This window comes from Takifugu rubripes, chromosome 16 (assembly GCF_901000725.2).
Source record: "Takifugu rubripes chromosome 16, fTakRub1.2, whole genome shotgun sequence".
Taxonomy (NCBI): domain Eukaryota; kingdom Metazoa; phylum Chordata; class Actinopteri; order Tetraodontiformes; family Tetraodontidae; genus Takifugu; species Takifugu rubripes.
The window spans coordinates 9,148,388-9,166,945 of NC_042300.1; the positions used below are offsets into that span (position 1 = coordinate 9,148,388).

An 18,558-nucleotide genomic window follows, 5' to 3' on the forward strand; every position below is an offset into this window, starting at 1 on the left:
GCGAACGAGGAGTTTGTTGTGTGAAAAACATCCTTGTGGGGGAAAAAGTTGGGGAAGCGATCATGGAAGAAATAGAGATGAAGAAAAAGACAGTTGCTATGAGAACATGGGGAGGGAGCCAAAGAAGAGGGGAATGGGAGTGGGGGGGGGTGTGGGAGGAGAAACCACAGGGCAGACTCAGCCTGTTTGTGTTTCCACTTCCCTCCACAGGACAGTCACGAGGAAGACTGAAGGAAAAGTGAGAGGAGGAGGAGGATAGAGGGGCTACGAGAGGCCGAGATGGAAAATAAGCAAGTTCTGACATGTCTGGGATCAGCCATAAACAGGACTTCAAACTTCCAAGCCATCGGTTTTCCTGCCTGTGACCCTCGCTCATTGTACAGCAGGTGGAAAACCACAGCGGTGGGAAAGTTCCCGGGTCAAAGGAGCTAAAGCCTCTGGGGGTGGAGAAGAGTCCTCAGATGTGGGTTAAAGGAGATAGGTCGAACAAGAGAACAGTCAATTTTCAAGATGAGAGCCTTGGGGGGGGGGGCGTTTACTGCCACTTTCCTGCACGGTTTCACACGCTGGCACCGGTGCACGTGAGGTGCACGTGAGGATGGGCCCGCTGAACCGTGCAGAAGGGATGTGAGAGAGCGTGACAGCATCAAAACAAGACGAACAGGGTCGCGTCCCTCTCCCAGCATGTGTGTTTATGTGTGTGTTGGCACATAAGCCCTCTCTGGCTGCAGTGGGAAATCTTTACGCCACTTAAAGCCTGGCTGCCATGGCAACATAATGAGATGGTAATTGAATGGAGGCCTGTATGGCCTGCCCCGGTGTTCACCCCCCCCCCCTCCAGATAGGTTAGGGCTAATGCTAATAGAACTAACTCAATAGATGCTTTTCTGCCGCCGTGCCCCCTCCTCCCCGTCCACGCTCTATAAATTAAACTCCCGTGCACCGCGTACGTACACTTGCACATCCAAACGCTTTCACGGAGCTTGAGTATCTCTGAAAGGGCGTCAGTCCGGGCATTGTGCGGCGAGACAACTTAATTGGTTTAACCGTAAATCTCCACCCATGCCCTTCTTTTTCAATTTTCTCTCCGGCGGGTGAAGACATTTAACTCCGTCTTTAACTCGTGTGTTGATGTCCGAGACCCACATCAGGTCCGCGGCCACAGGTGAGCCGGAAGAGATCAGGTGGGCTTCATTGGCTGTTGCTTCAGTAGCAAACCCTTAACTCCCAATCAGAGCCACTTCTGAGAACGTGTGCTGTCCCCAATCCATTAAGCTCCGCCCTCTCCGAAACGGCGCCCATCAATCACCTTTCAAAACAGGAACTTCCTGGTTGGAGACCTCCGGTTCTCCGTCATCACCTCTGGCAAGCACTCCATTAAGCTAGCTGTGCCCTCCACGCACAGACGGGTGGGAGAGTCTTGCTAATCTCCTCTGGGCGCCATTGTCCCGCGTGGAGGTGATGACGGGGCTATCCGTGTGTGTGCACGCGAGCGAGCGCAAATTCCTCCCGCCGAGTGAGGAAGGCGCGGTGATCAACGGCGGGGGCTCGTCCATCACGCCGCCTCGGCCCATGATGAATCGCTACACCTGAAAGCCCGTTCACAGCGGCGGGATAACGGACAATAGGCACAGGAATAGAGAGCAGAGCGGCGAGGGGCCGGCACTGAAGGGCGGATTACAGCCAGGAAGGTTTCTGAGGCTTTAGGCGGAGGAATTTCTGCCCCCGGGGATCAAAACTTCAGACAGAAATTAATTAGATCCTTATCTACCTTTGACACGAGTAATGGATTTGAGAACTTTGGGGGAAAAAATGACAGGAGGGTAAGAGGAGGTTGACTGTGAGGAGTCTCCGCCTCCTGAAGCTAACCTCGGTGCGCTGGAGCTATGCTAGCTCCATCGGGAGGTGGCAGCACAGGCAGCGCGGCTGCGCTAACGAGCCAAAGAAGCAGCTAAAAGGATGGGAGCTGTCAAGCGGTGCAAAGGGGTCCGGCTGAAGCCGTCTTAATTGGGCAGCGAGTGCCGGTGTGGCCGCCGAGCCCGAGGAAGAGCAGAGCTATCAGGAGACGAAGACAAAACACGGAGATAATGATGCACGCAGGAGGACCTGTGTTTTGGGTTTAACCGTCTCAGGAACCTTGTTCACACCCCAGATGTTTGTGAAGAGAGGGAAAGTCTTCTATCTTTACCAGGAACAGAATGTAAACAGGAAAGATAAAGAAGGCCGGGGGGGCTCATGGAGACGTCATGTGAAATCTGGCATCTGGTTCCAATCACCCCCCAGTATTTGTCTGTTCAACATATACAGTCATGTAGTTCCCGGCTGTGGAATGCGTTTCCTCGGCCGTCGCTTGAACGCAGCAGCTCCAGCGGAGGTCACGAAGTCGGCGAAGATTAGAAATCGAGCGAGGAAAAAATATAAAAGGATCACGATGAAGGTCCCCATCAGAGTCCGGGAACCTTCCTGCAACCGTGGCAGCAGAGCTTTGACCCCACCCATCTCCGGAATATCGTTTTGACCTTTGACCTCCGGTTGCGCATCAATCCCAGAAGCCGAACACGTGCGCGCAGCGACTGGACCTACAGTCATTTTTCTTGGCGAGGCGTTCGAGGCCTGTTGGCGGTTGGCTTCGCTCGAATTTGGTGACCTCATGGTGAATTTCACGCACACAATGAGGGGAACCGGGGGAAGGGAACCACACCCCTGCGCCGCCCCATCCTGCTCCGTCCGCTCTGCCGTCATCGGCCTTCGCGCTCGCCGCCGCTGGACACAAAAGCAGGAAGGAAGCCGAGGACGGCTGCAGGACCGAGCAGCCAATCAGTGGTTTCCTTCAGCGGCGGCGAGGACAGAGAGGGAAGCCAAGGACCGAACGGATCTGAGGTCCAATCAGACCCCTCGGAGAAGCTGAGCTGAGATCAGCTGGATCTGCTTCTGGGTCAACAGCGCACGCACACATGCGCGCCACCTGTGGAGCTGACCTGGATTGTTGGTGTGTGCGTCTTCACGTGCGCAGATTTGATTTGTGGTTTGGTTTGCAGGCGTGTTCAGAGTGATTCAGACCAGGTGGGGGAGGAGCAACACGGCGCTTTGAAGTGCAACAGAGCGGAGTGTTTTAGAGTCGCACACCAAGAGAGGCCAAAAGTGCGCGTGTGTGTGTGTGTGTGCGTGTGTGCGTGTGTGTGTGTGCTGGGGCCTACTTTCTGTCCATTTCTGGCGTGGAGACCTCGCTGCTGAAGCCCAACGACTCCTGGGGACAGAAAAACAGGCATCAGGTGAATGTTGTTGCTGGTGTGAAGCCCTATTTCTCTCTCTCTCTCTCTCTCTCTCTCTCTCTCACTCACTCACTCACTCACACACACACACACACACACACACACACACACCCTACCTGGATCTCGGTACGGAGCTGCAGCGACGTGTTGCTCAGGTCCTGTTTGTCCTGAGGAAAGAATGCAGAGGAAACAGGGTAAGGACGGGACATAAAAAGGGCCCCCGGGCGCTGCAGCGTGACGAGCTCTGTGTACACTAAACCAAAAGCTCAGGTGACAACAGACGAGTCCCGACTGGAAACAAACGCCCTCAGACGACTCCACACATCAGGACTAGTTTCCATTGCCTGAACTATGCACACCCGTTCAGCAGCTGACGGCCTTTATTGTCCTGGGAGTCCCATAAAGGCAACATTTATCAGAAAACCGCTAGCACGCTAAAGTTTGGGGAAGCAGAAGCTGTGGAGCTGCAACAAGCAGCAACGTGAGATGTTAAAGTGTTTCACTACCTCAGTTTAGCCTTCAGTAATGACTGAAACTGGATCTGAATGTCGAGGGTGCCAACGGGCCGCAGAGGAAGTGCTGATTGCACAGCTGAGGCCTCATTGAAACAGAAAACTAGAGAACTTCCTGTTTTCATTCTCTCTTTGTCGTTGCAGAATTTCCAGATGAAACAGATTAATAGGAATGATGACATGAAGGTGAGGTACGTGTGCCAGCCAGATTAGCACGCCGCGGCGCTACCTGCTGAACAGGATCACGGTTTGATGGCTCCGCCCCGCTGACGCACATCTCAGGAACTGGGGCTTTATTCTCGTGCGTTTGGGTTTGAATCCATCTGCAGGTCAGAGACTTTCCCACCATCCGGCAGCTTTAGTTCCTGCTGCCACCAGAACGAACGAGCAACTCTGGATCTTCCCAGAATCAGGAAATGAGCTCTTTAGTCAAAGTGCATCATTCCCTCCTCATCTAGACGGCTGACCGTGCAGTCACAGGAAGCTGGAGCTTCAACACTTCCTTCCCATTGGCCATCGCGCTTCCTGATCCCAAATCCAAGGTGACGCGTCCTTTGACCTTTTGTCTTCTTTGTCGGCCTTTTACAGGAAGGATCGTCACCCGGCCACAGCCCTCGTCCTTCCACCCTGAGTCAGGCTGCGTCGCGTGGTCAGAAGAACGGACATAAAGAGCTCAGGCGTCACCGAGGGGCAGAACTTTAGTGACTAAAAGCCTCAAAATGAGCCTGAATCCCACACTTATGGCTCAGTAACTGGCCATGACGCTCCGCCAGTGTCCTTTTACAGTCCAACGTTATCGTTTGTCCTCTTAAATCATGAACCTGTTTCAATAATCAAGCCCACAGAGACGGGGGATTCCATGTTTCACTGGAAAATGAATCAAGGTCACGTCAGAATAGGTGAGAGGCCGCCGGTCCATCCAGGGAATGCAGCCGCCCGACCTTAGAGAACCCTGGCTGGGGTTTGGCCCTGTTACCAGGCACTGACGTGATGCCCTTTTCATTTCAAGAAAAACCTGATGAGACACAAAAAGAACCTTATGCAAGCACAGCTGTGCCCGGCAGAATAACGAGGGAGCGTTCGGAGAAAGCCACAAAAAGAGGGAACAAGGTGTGTCCTCGCGTGCTCACGCCATGAATACTTCACTGTCTGTGAGCTGCGGGGGACAATGGAGACCTGCTGGACACGAGCAGAAGGCACGGACGGACGCCAGACACGGACCACCACGTCTGAACACAGCCCCCCCCCCCCCCCCAAACGGAGGGGCAGCGGGTCCCGTCCACATCCACAGACGGAGCCGGAGACAGAGACAAAGCAGCTCTCTGTCCCCCCTCCCGCTGCCCTGAAAGCATCCCTGGAAGCTCGGGCCGAGTCCTCCGTCTCTACCCTGGAGGTGGTGGTGGTTGGGGTGGGGGGGGGGCACCTCCTGCTAGCTCTGCTCAACGAATCTGTCGCAGAGGAGACGGAAACTGACTCCGAAGCAAATCTGCGCTCAGCGCGGAAGTTGTCAGATCATGAAAGAGAATCCAAAATCGACGCGTTTGAGGGGGCGTCTACACACGGAGCGTGTGAGACCCTTACACGACGCTCCCCGGGGGACATGCTACCCTCTACTTGAACCTACCAGCTTGAGATACTGCCCCAATTACCCCGAATCGGTATCTATGCGCGCATACCCACAGGGTTTGTTGTGCAAGACTCACTGCGAGTACACACAAGACTCTGATTACTTAAGCGTGACAGAATCGAAGGGAATTAGCGCGGGGGAGGCATCAGAGAAGCATCCGGCTAATGAGGATCACGATGTCGGCAGACGGGGAGACCAGATCTAAGGCGACTCCGGCCTACTACTGCGCAAACACACACACACACACACACACACACGGAAGCATGAAAAGCTCCAGTGAAGTGAGCAAAGCGTCTACCTACAGTGGTTCAGTTTAGCCAGCATCAGCTAGCATGGTTGCACACCCCAATGGGGGGGGGGGGGGGGGGGGGGGGGGGGGGGGGAACAGGAACCGACTGGAAAATCTGGTACGAGTGCAAGAACCAGCACGGCTCAGTGCAAGAACGTGCACGTCTGTTTGAAGTCACCGCTGTTGCCGAGCGCAGTTTAACTGCTATAAAAATGCATTTGTGACGGACTGTTGGACTTCGGAAAGAGGTTTTCCCACCCTGGAGGAACGTTGCTGCCATTTTAGAGCGCGAGGAATAAAGCAGAGGTTGTTTAAGAGTTTAATTCTGCTGCTTCTGTAGTTTACCTCAGCCGACCCTGTTCTGAGGAGGCGTGGGCACATTAGCCACATTGTTAGCCACCTCGCAGCAACACCAAACACGACTGTACTGGAGCTTCACCCCGACTGTCAGGCTGTCGGGCCAGAACAGCCATCGGAGGCCAGAACAGCCATCGGAGGCCAGAACAGCCATCAGAGGCCAGAACAGCCATCAGAGGCCAGAACAGCCATCTGGGGCATTCCTGTGGCTGCTGGGGCAGCCTGGTGGCAGCTGGGGCATTTTTGCCCCAATCGTGAGACCAACGGCTACATTTGAGCCAAAGCAACAAATATTTACAGTCTAAGTCTTCCTTGTTTACCCAGAATTTTCCTTTTAGTCTCACAGATGCACCAACCACACTGTTGCGATGTCTTACTGTGGATTTGAGGATGAAGAAAGAAGAATTTAGCGTTGAGGGAGTTTAGATCTCTCTGTATAATGTCAGATTAAATAGAATTAGCTGTGGTGTGAGTTTAGAGTACTTTTTTTTTTAAAAAGTTGGTGAAACCATGACCCCTAAATGATGAATGTGAATTTTGTTCTGATTTAATGAGATTTTCAAGGCGATGAAAGGAAAACAAAGCTATAATTTTCACTTGCACACATTTAGCCTTCTGAAACTCCTCCAAATGCATGTTGTCTATAGGAATGCAGGGAACCGTAGCCCTAATCTAAAGGCTACATTCCCATAGGATGTTTTCTTAACCCTATTGTCCATGCTAGTGATTAAAACCAACACAGAGTAGCAGAAAAAAGCCAGCAAAGGCCCAACAGGAAGGAGAGCGTGATAGCATCGCCGAGAGCTTCTCTCATCAGCTCTGAGAGCCACCACTTGAACTCAGAGGCCCCTCGAGAGCCAACAAACATGTCGTGTGAGGAAAAATAAACACCATTTTGAGGAGAAACAACACTTTGGATAAATAAGTGCAGGGAAATCTCTCTAGAAATCTGTCAAACAGAACAATTTGAGGTAGAAACTGGAAAAGTGTTCTCTCCATTGGTAGCATGCTAACCGCAGCGGTGCGGTGCTTTCTACGGGGGATCTTACAGAAACGTGTGAAATTTGCTGCTAAATTTAACAGATATCAACTTTATAACACCAAAACTTTCAAATGTTCAAGTGGTTTAAGTGTGGAAACTAATAAAGGTCGAACGTAGCGTGAACTTTGCTCCCGCACAGGTGAGCTCCTGGCTTCATCCTGGTCAAATGATTTCGTTTATTAGCTTGGATTAGCCTATTTCAACAGCTAACGGTTAGCATGGGAGCGAGATGCGCTGCTAGCGTCAGAGGTCTCTCTGCACCCAGACCAGGAGGTTCAGCCTGTGGTTCCATGCTTCTCTGTTTCGCCTTTCGGATGAATTTCAGGAAAAGTTGCCAGAGAGTTTTGGAGATATTATTTTCCGAAGAAAAGAACAATTTTACCTCGATAGCACGCTTCCTGCTACGGATATCATTAGCATCTGTGGAGCAAACAAAGACTTTGTACTGAAGAATCAGAAGTGACCTTTTCAGTAAACCAACAAAGAAGACAGACAATGGCAGCGGAGGGAGGGAGGGAGGGAGGGAGGGAGGGGCGGCTGCAGACGCACGATTGCCCCAGCCGCCATCCTGTAGCCTTTACAGGTGACGAGTCCCCGGGGACCAGGTCCTCCAGGAGCACCACTTCATCAAAGACCCCTGGCTGGTGCAGTTTGGACACATTTTGTGACCTTTTCTAACTGTGTGAAAAGGGTAGCTGCCGCCACTGTAGCCGTGCATGCGGATTCCTCCTGTTCTGATCCGCGCCCGCTAACACGCTAGCAGGTTCCTTCTACCCATCCATACGACGGCGCGCGGATCCATACAGCGTGGGTTGATGCTACGCTCTCCCAAAGCAACAAGCAGAGCCGCGACCTCGAGCGCTTCCCTCGGTGTTCCCTCTCATCCTCTCCCGCAGTTCGGTGCCAAACTTTGTGCGGAGCGATGAGGACAGCTGCAGGCTCTCGTCTCCGTCTCACCTCATCCTTTTCCCTTCATCTCTCGGTTCACATCCTCATCCCTCTCCTGTCCCTCGCTTCGGGCTGGGAGCCCACTCAGCACTTTTCCTCCTTCCCCACCCAGACTTATACCATCTGCCCCGATGGGTTCCTCTTCCTCCATTTTACCTCCTCAAGATTGGGCCTTCTAAAATCTAAAATGCCCAGCGGTGATCCGGAATTCTGCTCCGGATTCCAATACAGCTTAAAGCAGCGACGGTAATGGGAAGAGGATGTTTGTCTGCCCTCCTTTGAAGGGAAGCGCTCAATAAATCTGCGACAAAGCCGAACCCGTCTGCACAAACGGAACCACATGGTTGCGTTCCGACCCAGACCAAAACTGGGAGAAGAGGTCAAAACGGAGATGGGCCGCAGAGATGAAACTGGAACCGGGAAGAAGAAGTGAACCACTTGTTTTGGCAGCTATTTTTACACCAGATTCAGCGATAAAAAGGGAAGTTTGGAACTTGCGGAGAAACGCGTGAGACGGCCGAAGGGCACGGCCTCGCCATCGGTGAGTCACATGACCACGAATTCAGCTCGTCTCACCTTCATGTTGGGCGCACGTTCGTGGTGCTGGGGCCTCACAAGACATGCTAGCAACAGCATTCCTTCAGGGGTTTATTGGCAACTTGGTAACTAAGCCCCGCCCCCCTGCCTATATAATGATAATGTACTGGAACGCTACCGTGGTGACCAGTGGCTTCCTCTCTTGTTGGTTAAAATGGCCCATTTTGCTAAATACTTGTGCTGTTTTTTGGAGTGCACTCACCATGTCGAGCTCCTGGGAGACGCGGCGTCTGCGCAGCTCCTCCATGCGGTCGCTGACGTCGCTGAAGCAGGTGTTGTAGTACTCAGAGTACTCCTGGGCAAGGTCATCTATGTTGCCGAGGGAACCGTCCTGCAAACACGGGGAGAGGGGAATGTTTATCCTGGGTGTGTGGGGGGGGGGGGGGCAAAAATATCAATAGCATAATAATAATCACCTAAAAACAGAAATGAAAGCTCGATGTGCTTCGTTTCTAATCTTAATATCAGCAGAATCAAACCTGACCAAACAGACAGAAAAGCTAAAATTCCGCTCAACATCTGGATGTTTTGGCCGTCTATCCGATCTCATCGGGTCCGAGCGGGTCACTGTCCCTGCTCGGTGATGCTTCAGCCCCAGTTTGCTCTCACTTTGACTCCTTTAGCTCCTCAGACCTTCTCCGAGCTCCAAACCAAACATCAGGTCTTCCTGTTGGCTGTCGTTTGGATCAGCGCTTCCTGTCTTTGTGAAGCGGACGGGTGTTTAGGAGGAGGGGGGAAGGGGGGCTCGGCAAACGGTCGGGACCGGAATACCCTTCACTCAAGACGGCGATTACGTCTTCTGCAACGGTACCAAACAAACGCGGCGGCTCCGAGCTGCCGTCACGTCACAGTCGCGCTATAATACAGCTTCATGGTCCACGTTCAGCTCCACAGCCAGACGACGGGTTTCGCTCGGGACACAAGACCCTTTTTGTCCTCGGAGCGAGTCGAGTCGAGTCTCTTGCTTCGGTAGAACTGTGGCCAACTCTGGCAGCGATGGCAAACGCTGAATATTCATCAGCCTGGAGCTAATCGGTGCCAGGCAAACAGCTAGCATTGAGTCCCCGCACAGGCCTGACAGCCTCTCTTTCTCAACCGGACTCACTATCTAAGTGCCAGGCCACAAATGAATGGATCTCTGTGACCAGTGCCCACCCCCCCACACACACACCCCACACACACACACACCCCACACACACACACAGACCACTGAAAAGACATTAGCATGCTCATACATGCGACAGGAACCTTCCAAAACACCAAAACTAACCCGTCCCAGCGAGGCCTTCAGCACCGCACACTGAACTCTGGTTGTGCAAGAACAGAACCGACACGTGTTCCATCTCAAAAAGTCCAGTCCGGCTGGCTGGGATTCCTCCTCTTCCTCCCAGCGGGACCAGACGCGCACCCCTGCTCGCCCTCCACCCCGAGGAGGAGCAGGCTCTCCTCCACAGAGCAGAAGATGTTGGAATTGCCGAGCACATTCCGGAGAACGAGCGTGAACTCTTCTCGATGGGGGGGGGGGGGGGGCGCTACAACCGCCGGGTCCAGCCGGGTCACGGCCGCACGTGCGTTGTCATTCTAAGTAAAGCGTGGATCCCGCGCATGTGTCCGTACGTGCACAAACATTCCCGTGTGACTGTGCATGACTCAGATTCCTCAAGTTCTCCGGCTGCATGAGCTCACCAAGGTCCGACACAACTGACCCTGACCCCCCCCCCCCCCCCCCCCCGTAATGTAACACAAGCTGAGGTGAACACGGACGTGCGGCTGCCGTCACGTTTTTGTCGGCCTGCACCACGTGCACGAGCGGATTACGCTCTGCCCGCCATGATCACCCAGACCGGAGGTTACACGGTGCCAAGGTGAGGGAGAAAATCTGATTGGGGGGGGGGCACAGATCCAGTTTTAGCAAATGGAGGTGGGGGGGGCGGGTGATTTGTGGGATCCAGCAGCTGCGGCGTGAAAAGAGGGCGAAACATCTGGAGTCGTCCAGGGCAGGAATCTGGCGGCACATGTGGCCCGCAGAGCGCACGGCTGCCTTCATGCTAACGACGGGAACGTCGTGCTAAACCCGCTGATGCAACCGCTTCTCCACCCTGGATGTGAGCAGGGGGGGCGGGGGGGGCGCCTCCCTGTATTGACTCGAGCAGCAGCAACAATGGCCGCAATAAAAGCTCCACCCATGCAGGAATGTGAGCGTGCTCGGAGCGTGCACGTCAGTGGCCGCTCATGCCGCTGGATATCGGCCAAACCTCCAAATGCTACGTGTTCTTTCCCTAAACGCGGCAGAGGAGCAGCGGTCCGGATACAAGCAGCCCGCCGGACGCCAGCGTGCGTGAAAATATTCCTAAATCTTGATTCTGGTTCTGTTCCGACTCTGCTCGGCTGTGTAGCAGCTTGGTGATAAAGCACAACGCGTGAAGTGGCGTCATGGCCCCCGACCATTGACCTTTGACCCCTCGTTGGTGTGGGTTTATACCGGAGCAGCTCCCGATGTGACGCCGGGACTTTGGCTGCCGGGTCACTTTCACCCGCCGCGTAGTCACGGGATCATTCAGCCAGGTTGAGGGGGGGGGGGGGGGTCCAAGCAGGGGATCAGCTGTCCGAAGGTTCCCCGAAAATTTGGCCCATGAGCCAGGCAGCGTGGATAGAGTTCAGGGGAGGCTGCTGAGGAAGGTGAGGGTGGGGTCGGGGGTGGGGGGGCAGCCGCCCCATTTTCAGGGCTTCCTCAGGACACAACCGACACACCTGAACCCTCCCCGCAGCCACGTCACGCACGCCCCCACGGCTCAGGCTCACGATGACCTTCCCAGCTCACAGGTGTCCCTTTCACCGGGGGGGGGGGACAGACGGAACATGGGCTGGAGTTCTGATCAGAACTCCGACAGACGCTGTTTGATTAAAGACCCAACAAACGTTATTTCAGGCATCACAGAGTCTGAGCACGACCCAGGAGGCTGGAGCAGACTCCTGTTTAACGGAAAGACTCCAGAGGTGGGGGGGGGGGGGGGGGGGTGCCCCCCAGGTGGCAAAGCCCCATTCAGGCATCTGTAAATTCCAACTGAACAGACTGGAGCTCCTAAACCACCTCTGACTCTTAATTAGCCGAGTGGCTTCAACCACAAATAAATGACTGGCTTTACTTGAGTTTTCTTATTAAACACATTCCACAGCAGACGACTGCTCCGCACGGTTAGCCTCAAAGACCCCCCCCCCCCCCCGAAAGAAACAGCGCAGGCCCGTGTTTGCATGGATTTAGAGCCCAAACAGGCCGTGAAGCCGCTCGGCTCTAACTGCTACTGTCAGCTAACGTTGCCACATGAGCACAAACCTATAGCAAGGGCAGGTTATCATCACTGGGGGGGGGCATGGATGTCTTCTGAACAGGGCAACGGCCCAAAGCCCCCCCCCCACCGCGACAAAATATGCAGAATATTGGGTTCAAGCAAGAGTTCTGAGGGGTGGAGGAGGTGTGGAGCCACCGGCAGCGTTTCATCATTAAAGTGGAGTTTGTTGTTCCGACCTGAAACAGCATCGACCCAACACGCCAAACACGCCAACACGCCAAACACGCCAACATGTGACATGACGCAACAGTTGGACCAGAGCGCCAAGAAACGCTGAGGTCAGCAGATCTGAAATAAATACTGATCTTTGACAGAGTTACAGCGTGTTAACTGAGAGGAATCCTGTTTATATCAGTCAAGATCAGTTCAGGACGTTTTCTGAAGTTCATAAAATCCCCCGGCTCGTGTGTGTGTGTGTCTCAGCTCCAAGAGGGGGGAAGAGAGACACAAAAATAAAAATGGCTTTGAAGACATTTGCCACTGGAGCAATAAGACTGGATTAATATCCTGGCTAGGAGCCAGGTTGACCACCAGGGGTCAGAGGCTTCCTACACACACACACACACACACACACACACACACACACACCCCTGTATTTACAGCCCATTCACATCAACACTGCCAGACTAAACCCAATTAGCACCTCTGTCCAAGACTGGACCATTTGGTCAGCAGAACAATCAGGACCACCTCTCTCTCACACTCACACACACACAGACACACACACGCACACAGAAACAACAAAAGAAGCAACAATATGAAATCAGTAAACAGCTTTAAAAATATCCTCATAAAAAAAAAACACACCTTACAGTCAAATATCTCGTGGCAGAGGTCAAGGGTCAACCCAAGAATTTTCCAAAGATCAATAATTCGGTTATTTGCAGACCTCAGCAACAATCTGGATTCTGGTCTGAGCATCAGTGGGAGGAATCCAGGCGAGATACCGGATCACCTCTGTTTCCGTTTGTCTCTGCAGTTACATCACGTGACTGTGTGTGTGTGTGTGTGTGTGTGTGTGTGTGTGTGTGTGTGTGTGTGTGTGTGTGTGTGTGTGTGTGTTGGGGCTGCTCAAACGCGTCTCAGGCTTGTTTTGGAGCGCAGACGACCTGGCTGCACAGGCCGGCGTCCGCATGAGCGATGAGCGTCAACCTGCCTGTTATTACCCCCCCCCCCCCACCACCTCCCTCCCCCAGGTAGCTCACCAGCATCCCCATGACGTCGCTCCACAGTTGGGAGAAGCTGTCGGCCCGCGGCTCGTCGGGAGGCGCGCTGGCGCCCTGGTCCCCTTCCATCCGGTCACAGGCTGTTTTCTGCGGGAGAAACCTGAGCCCCTCCGGACCCGATCAGGGACCTGACGGGCAGCAGCGAGCGGGACGTGGGCCGAGCGCGTTCCTACACAAAGTTGCCCTTGACGCAGCGAGGAAGCGCTCCAACATCGCTCACCCCACGCTGACCGATGGAGCCGCAAACGTCCCGCAAACGTCCCGCACACCGCCCGGAGCTCCTGCTCTGGGGCCGGGATCGGCCTCGTGTTGCGGGGGACAACAGGTCCGAGCACCGCGGTGCTGCTGCCGCGCCGGACGGAGAAAGTCGAAAAAGTTTCCACAAAAGTTGCTGGAATCCCGGGATGAGTCGAGGGGAGCGAGCTAAAGCGGCGGAGCCGGATCCCGTGAGCTTATTTCCATTGGAACCTCGGAGTGAGAGGACGCCCGGAGCACACGGCGAACTCCTCCACAGTGCGCCTCCCCCCGCGTCACCCGCTGCCTCCCCCCTCCAGACGCACACGCGCACACGCGCACACTCCTCCCAACAGAAAGGAGGAATCACGCGTCAGACTCACAACGGCCAGAAATTCACGTTCAGCAACGCGTTTTTTTCCGATTTATAGAAACTTTAAATTGCGTTTTAAAACTCGGACAGCGGGGATTCGGCTGAACCCACGTGACCCAACCCCCCCCCCCCCCGGGGTGTTTTCTGCTGCTACCGTGCAGCCACATGTGTTCAAAACGCCACAACAGTTGTACAGCTGACAGGATTGTGTTCTCTTTGTGTGGTGCTGACGCGGCGTTCCACCGACACCTCGGTGCACTCGCACTTGAATAGCGACTGTGAACAAAGCACATTCTCCACACAAAGCCTGAGAAACAATGCAGGCGTATGGGAAAAGTGTGTTTAAAGGGGGGGTGACACACACTCTGCCCTTTGCTTATCCTAAATCCGGAGGGTTGCGCTGGACAATGATGCAACAACAAAATGCCGGCTTTAAATAGCCACAAGCGTAATGGCAACAGTCCCTGTGCTCCAGTGTTAGCATGTTGGGCTTTAGCATGAAATTGGGCCGCGGTGCACTGTGGATGAGCCGTCTGTCAGCACCGCCAGTACAGAAATCCAGAGCCTTCCCTGGTTTCGTGTCCTCGGAGACAGCTGCCAGGGAGAAGCAGAGACGGAGCCAGACGGAACACCGTTCCGCTCGCCTTCCCTGGTGTCGTGTCAGTGTGAGGGGACGCGTCGCCTGCTGGGCCCCAGATAAGCCCAGGACGCCACACACGCCTACACATCGCATTTAAACTTAACACAATCAAAGAATAAACGCGGCCACTGATCCCACACAGCTTTGAATCAGGGCTGGGAAATGAACGCTACTTAGATTTCTGTGCAGTATAGCATCAAAACTCCCCATTTGTAGGTAGAAATGTAGCATTAGCACAAAATACAGCCCAGGCTGATGCTGCAGGATTTTACAGGAATTAAAGAGAAAGGAGAGAGAGAAGTTTGCCGCTCCTGCATCCGCGATCAAAGTCATTCCTTTACGTTAGCCCAGATTAATCCGCTAACGCTGCTCACAAGGTCTCCAGGCCCTGGATGAGTGGCAGCTGCTCCATTACAGCCTAAACACACGGAATTCTCGCTTGCACAACAGCGGCTTTGTTGTGGCCCCCCCGGAGGGTCTGCACTGCTGACCTCACATCTGTAACATCAGGGCGACGGCGGGAGCCGGCGACGGCGCCGCTGGTGTGCCCGTGGTCACCGCGGTGAAATCGCTGCGCCAGCCCACCGTAGGTTAACGAACGCTGGACGTGCTGTGTTATTTGTGTCACCCCTCTGCCCCCCCCCCTTTTTTTTTCAGAATAAAATATGTTACATGCGACCCCCCACACACACCTCTGTCTCCACACACACTCAGTCACACGCGACCCCACCTGGACCAGCACAAACAGAGGTCAAACTGTTAATGGGGAGGGGGGGGGGTCTGTTGACCCACTGTTTGCTCATCAAACACTGCCGGTGTGTGTAGACGGCAGCTCTCCCCGTCCCCGCTGACACTAACCTTTAATCACGGCGTCATGTTGCCAGACACGGGGAAGCTAATCTCACTGTATGCTAACAGCTAAATCACAAAATGCTGAAATGTTGGTCTAAAATGTAGAGCAGGACGCAGAAAGTGCATTACCAACCAATTCACACCTTTAAAAGTGCTCTCAAAAGTTATTTTTAGCTAAAAACCAAAGTCTTAACAGGTACTTTTATTGGAACACGGGCTAAAAATGATACAAGTTTCATATAGATCATAATGCACGTAGTTGGGAAGGGTTTGGAAGGAGAACGTGGCCAAGGTGCTGAAGAGGGACCACGACAGCAGAAGAACCTGGGTGGCGCCAAAGCCAAGAGAGCCGGACCTCCCCTGATAGTGAGAGTGACCTTTCCTGGAGGTTGGTGACCCCCAGGCCGTAAAAATAGCCACAGGAGGGTCAGGAAGTCTGCTCACATGGGTGATTAGCAATATGGTCGACTGACACCTCGGGGCCAGCCAATCAGCATCGGGAATGTTGCACGTCACGCACGGCTCATATTTCTGCTCCCGTCTTCTCTTGGTGAACAGCGAGATAAAGACAGCGTCTGGATTCTTTTGTAGGTTCCCCAAAACAAAGGGAAAATGATCATAAAAGGCCTTTGATTGCTGCTCTTTCATCCTCATTGAGAATTGAAATTTTTCCACCACTAATTCCGCTTCCTCTGCGGGTCGGGGGGGCCTGACAGTCGCTCCACGCATCCTGCATCTGGATCTGCGCTCTCGTTACTCTCGGCGCATCCGTCTGCACCCGTGTGCGTGTGTGTGTTTATGTGTACTCGTGACGGTGTGTGTGTGCCTGTTACAGAGATACATGGGCAGCCAGAGCGCTCTCTCTCTCACCGCGCTTTGCACGCCCAACGTGGGAGTCGCCTCACGGTCTCAATTAGCATGACAGCTAATTACCGTTTCCTTGGTCCCTTCCCCCAGCGACGCAATTCATTAAATTAAATCAACACGCTGGTCTTTGCACTGAAAACAATGCTTTTAGGGAGCGATCGTGAGGGCTCGCTGTTTGTGTGCGCTAGGTGTTAGCTTTCATAGGGTGGGCGGTGCTTCCAAGATGGAGAAATACCGACTTCCTGCGTCAGCACAGGGTTTAGCTGCGGCTTCAAAGCAAAGACGCCAACCGAGCGTGAAAATAAGCAACATTCAGGCATCAGATAAAAGGTCCGAACCACGCACGACGGGCACAAAAACGCCGAACCCAAATAATCGGGACGTCGGAGGAATGCGGAGGAAAATGGAGCAAATCTCCCGAGCGGGAATAAACGTGGAATAAACCAAATATCTTCTGCAGGTGTCAAAATGTGACGCGGAACGCGGCGTTCCCGTCGGCGGATCGAAGCTCTCCGAGACGGAAAATGGTGGTTATGATATCCTGCGTGGATGCAAGTTGGACGCCGGACGACGTCTGGGGCGGTTCGTTTCAAACGCTCCAAAAAGAAATGGGAAAACAACACGTATTCCCGGCCCACATTCTCCGTACGTGGTGTCACAGCTGTGGAAGCGTGCGTGGAAAAGCGAAGGAGTGTGTGATCTGACATTCCAGGGTGTCTCAATCCGCCGCGACTGAGAGGACAGATGTTGTTTTGGAGCCGTCGGGATGAGCGGAGCCGTGTGGAATGCCCGAGCGCTCGCTTTTAAAGGCGAGGGCGAAAAATGGCCGCTGGAAAGTGGCACCTGTGGTGAAATGCCGCTGGCAGGTTCGCGCGAAGGCCGCGGGGACGGAATACAAATGCGTGTTTGTGCGAGCCGGCAGGTGCAGACAGAGGAGATGTGTTGGCGTTGGTGGACAGACGGACGGACGGACGGACGGACAGACGGACGGGGGGGGCAGCTGCGTCGGTGGGCTGGCAACGCCAGGGCGCGTCACAGGCGTCAGGAAGCAAAAAACTACAAATCTACGTGTGTGTGAAATCCAAGGCTTGAGGCCTGATGAGTCAGTATTTGTGCGATTAGCGCTGCTAATATCCGTCGCTGTGGGCAGCTAAGCTAAGCTCAGCGGGGCTCCGCAACCATCACACAGCTGGGAGCCGCGCCGGGAACGCGGAGCTGCTCCAGGTTTATTGACAGGGGATCTGGTGATTTAGAGCAGCTCCGACAGGGAATAACAAGTCGAGCTGCCTTCAGGATCAGCGGAACACGACAGGCAAGGGCAGGAAAGTGGGAGCGGGACAGATTTATGTGCTAAAGTATAGCTTCTCCTGCAAAAACTGCAATTTGTCTTTTGTTTATTCTCCATTCAAGCTCAGAGCACTCCAGAACACCGCCCCCTACTGGTGATACCTAAAAATCCCTCGGCACACGAGGCTTCCCTCGTGCGGATCCTGTTAAGCCAGCTGCCGCGCCATATGTTAGCCTCTGAGCTACAAACAGTAAAAATGCAGGCGTGAGTACGAGGTTGCTAATAAACGTGTGCACGGAACACATAATTATCCCCTGCAGTTCGAGCTCGGCGCTGCAGAATCACCCAAACACACACTAAGGAGCACCGACGCGCATGTTTACACGCAGCGTTTTTCCCTGCACTGCGATGCTAACAAGACAGTAGCCAGCGGGCTCTGAAGCTTTTATGGGGTCGTCTGTTTTGGCTGAACGCTCTCATGCGCCGTCTCGGGCTGGTGAAGGTGCAGCGGAAACCTGACGCCGAGAATCTGGGACTACTTTTGATTTTTTAACATTTGAGTTAGAAGCCTGGAAAAGCTGGGAGACACACACACACACACACACACACACACACACACACACACGAGTCTAATCGACGTGGCCACATTTTTCTGTCTACAAATATGTCTTTATGGCTGACGTTTGGTTATGTATTAGATGTTAGAATAACTTGTTCCCGTCTGTGGCGCGGCCTCGTGTAATTACTGTCAACATTCACGAAGCCCACATATATCTCTCGCACAATCCGCAACACATGATCCGTCACCTCGCCTCATCCGCACGCCAGCAAATGAACGGTCCCGTCAAAATTGGTCTGCAGAAAACATCAGTGGCAGCTGTGGACGGATGTCAAAACCTCAGAACTCGGGGATTTTCAACACCAACTTATTACTAAACCAATGAGCTCGTTGGGGATTGCACCAGTGCCATACTGGTGCTGAGGGACCCGGCCCAAAAGATAGGCGACGCACCTCAAATTGGCTCTGAGCAGCACAGAGAACACTCGCTTCACTTTCAATTTTATTTTTAATGAAAGTCAAAAA

General features: G+C 53.7%; 1 protein-coding gene across 7 annotated transcripts in view; it reads right to left on the reverse strand.

Moving 5' to 3' along the window:
- sash1a (SAM and SH3 domain containing 1a) overlaps positions 1-18,558 on the reverse strand; it is an 89,906-nt gene that overhangs the window by 17,939 nt on the left and 53,409 nt on the right. For 5 of the 7 annotated variants that reach the window (XM_029849974.1, XM_029849973.1, XM_029849972.1 and 2 more), the window contains exons 2-4: positions 8,847-8,975; positions 3,389-3,439; positions 3,198-3,247 (exon numbers count right to left, since the gene is read on the reverse strand). In XM_029849974.1, coding sequence (XP_029705834.1) covers positions 3,198-3,247; positions 3,389-3,439; positions 8,847-8,975 — 230 coding nt within the window. Of the gene's footprint in view, positions 1-3,197; positions 3,248-3,388; positions 3,440-8,846; positions 8,976-13,199; positions 13,761-18,558 lie in introns of those variants that run through there. The other 2 variants (XM_029849975.1, XM_029849979.1) reach the window with 2 other exon arrangements.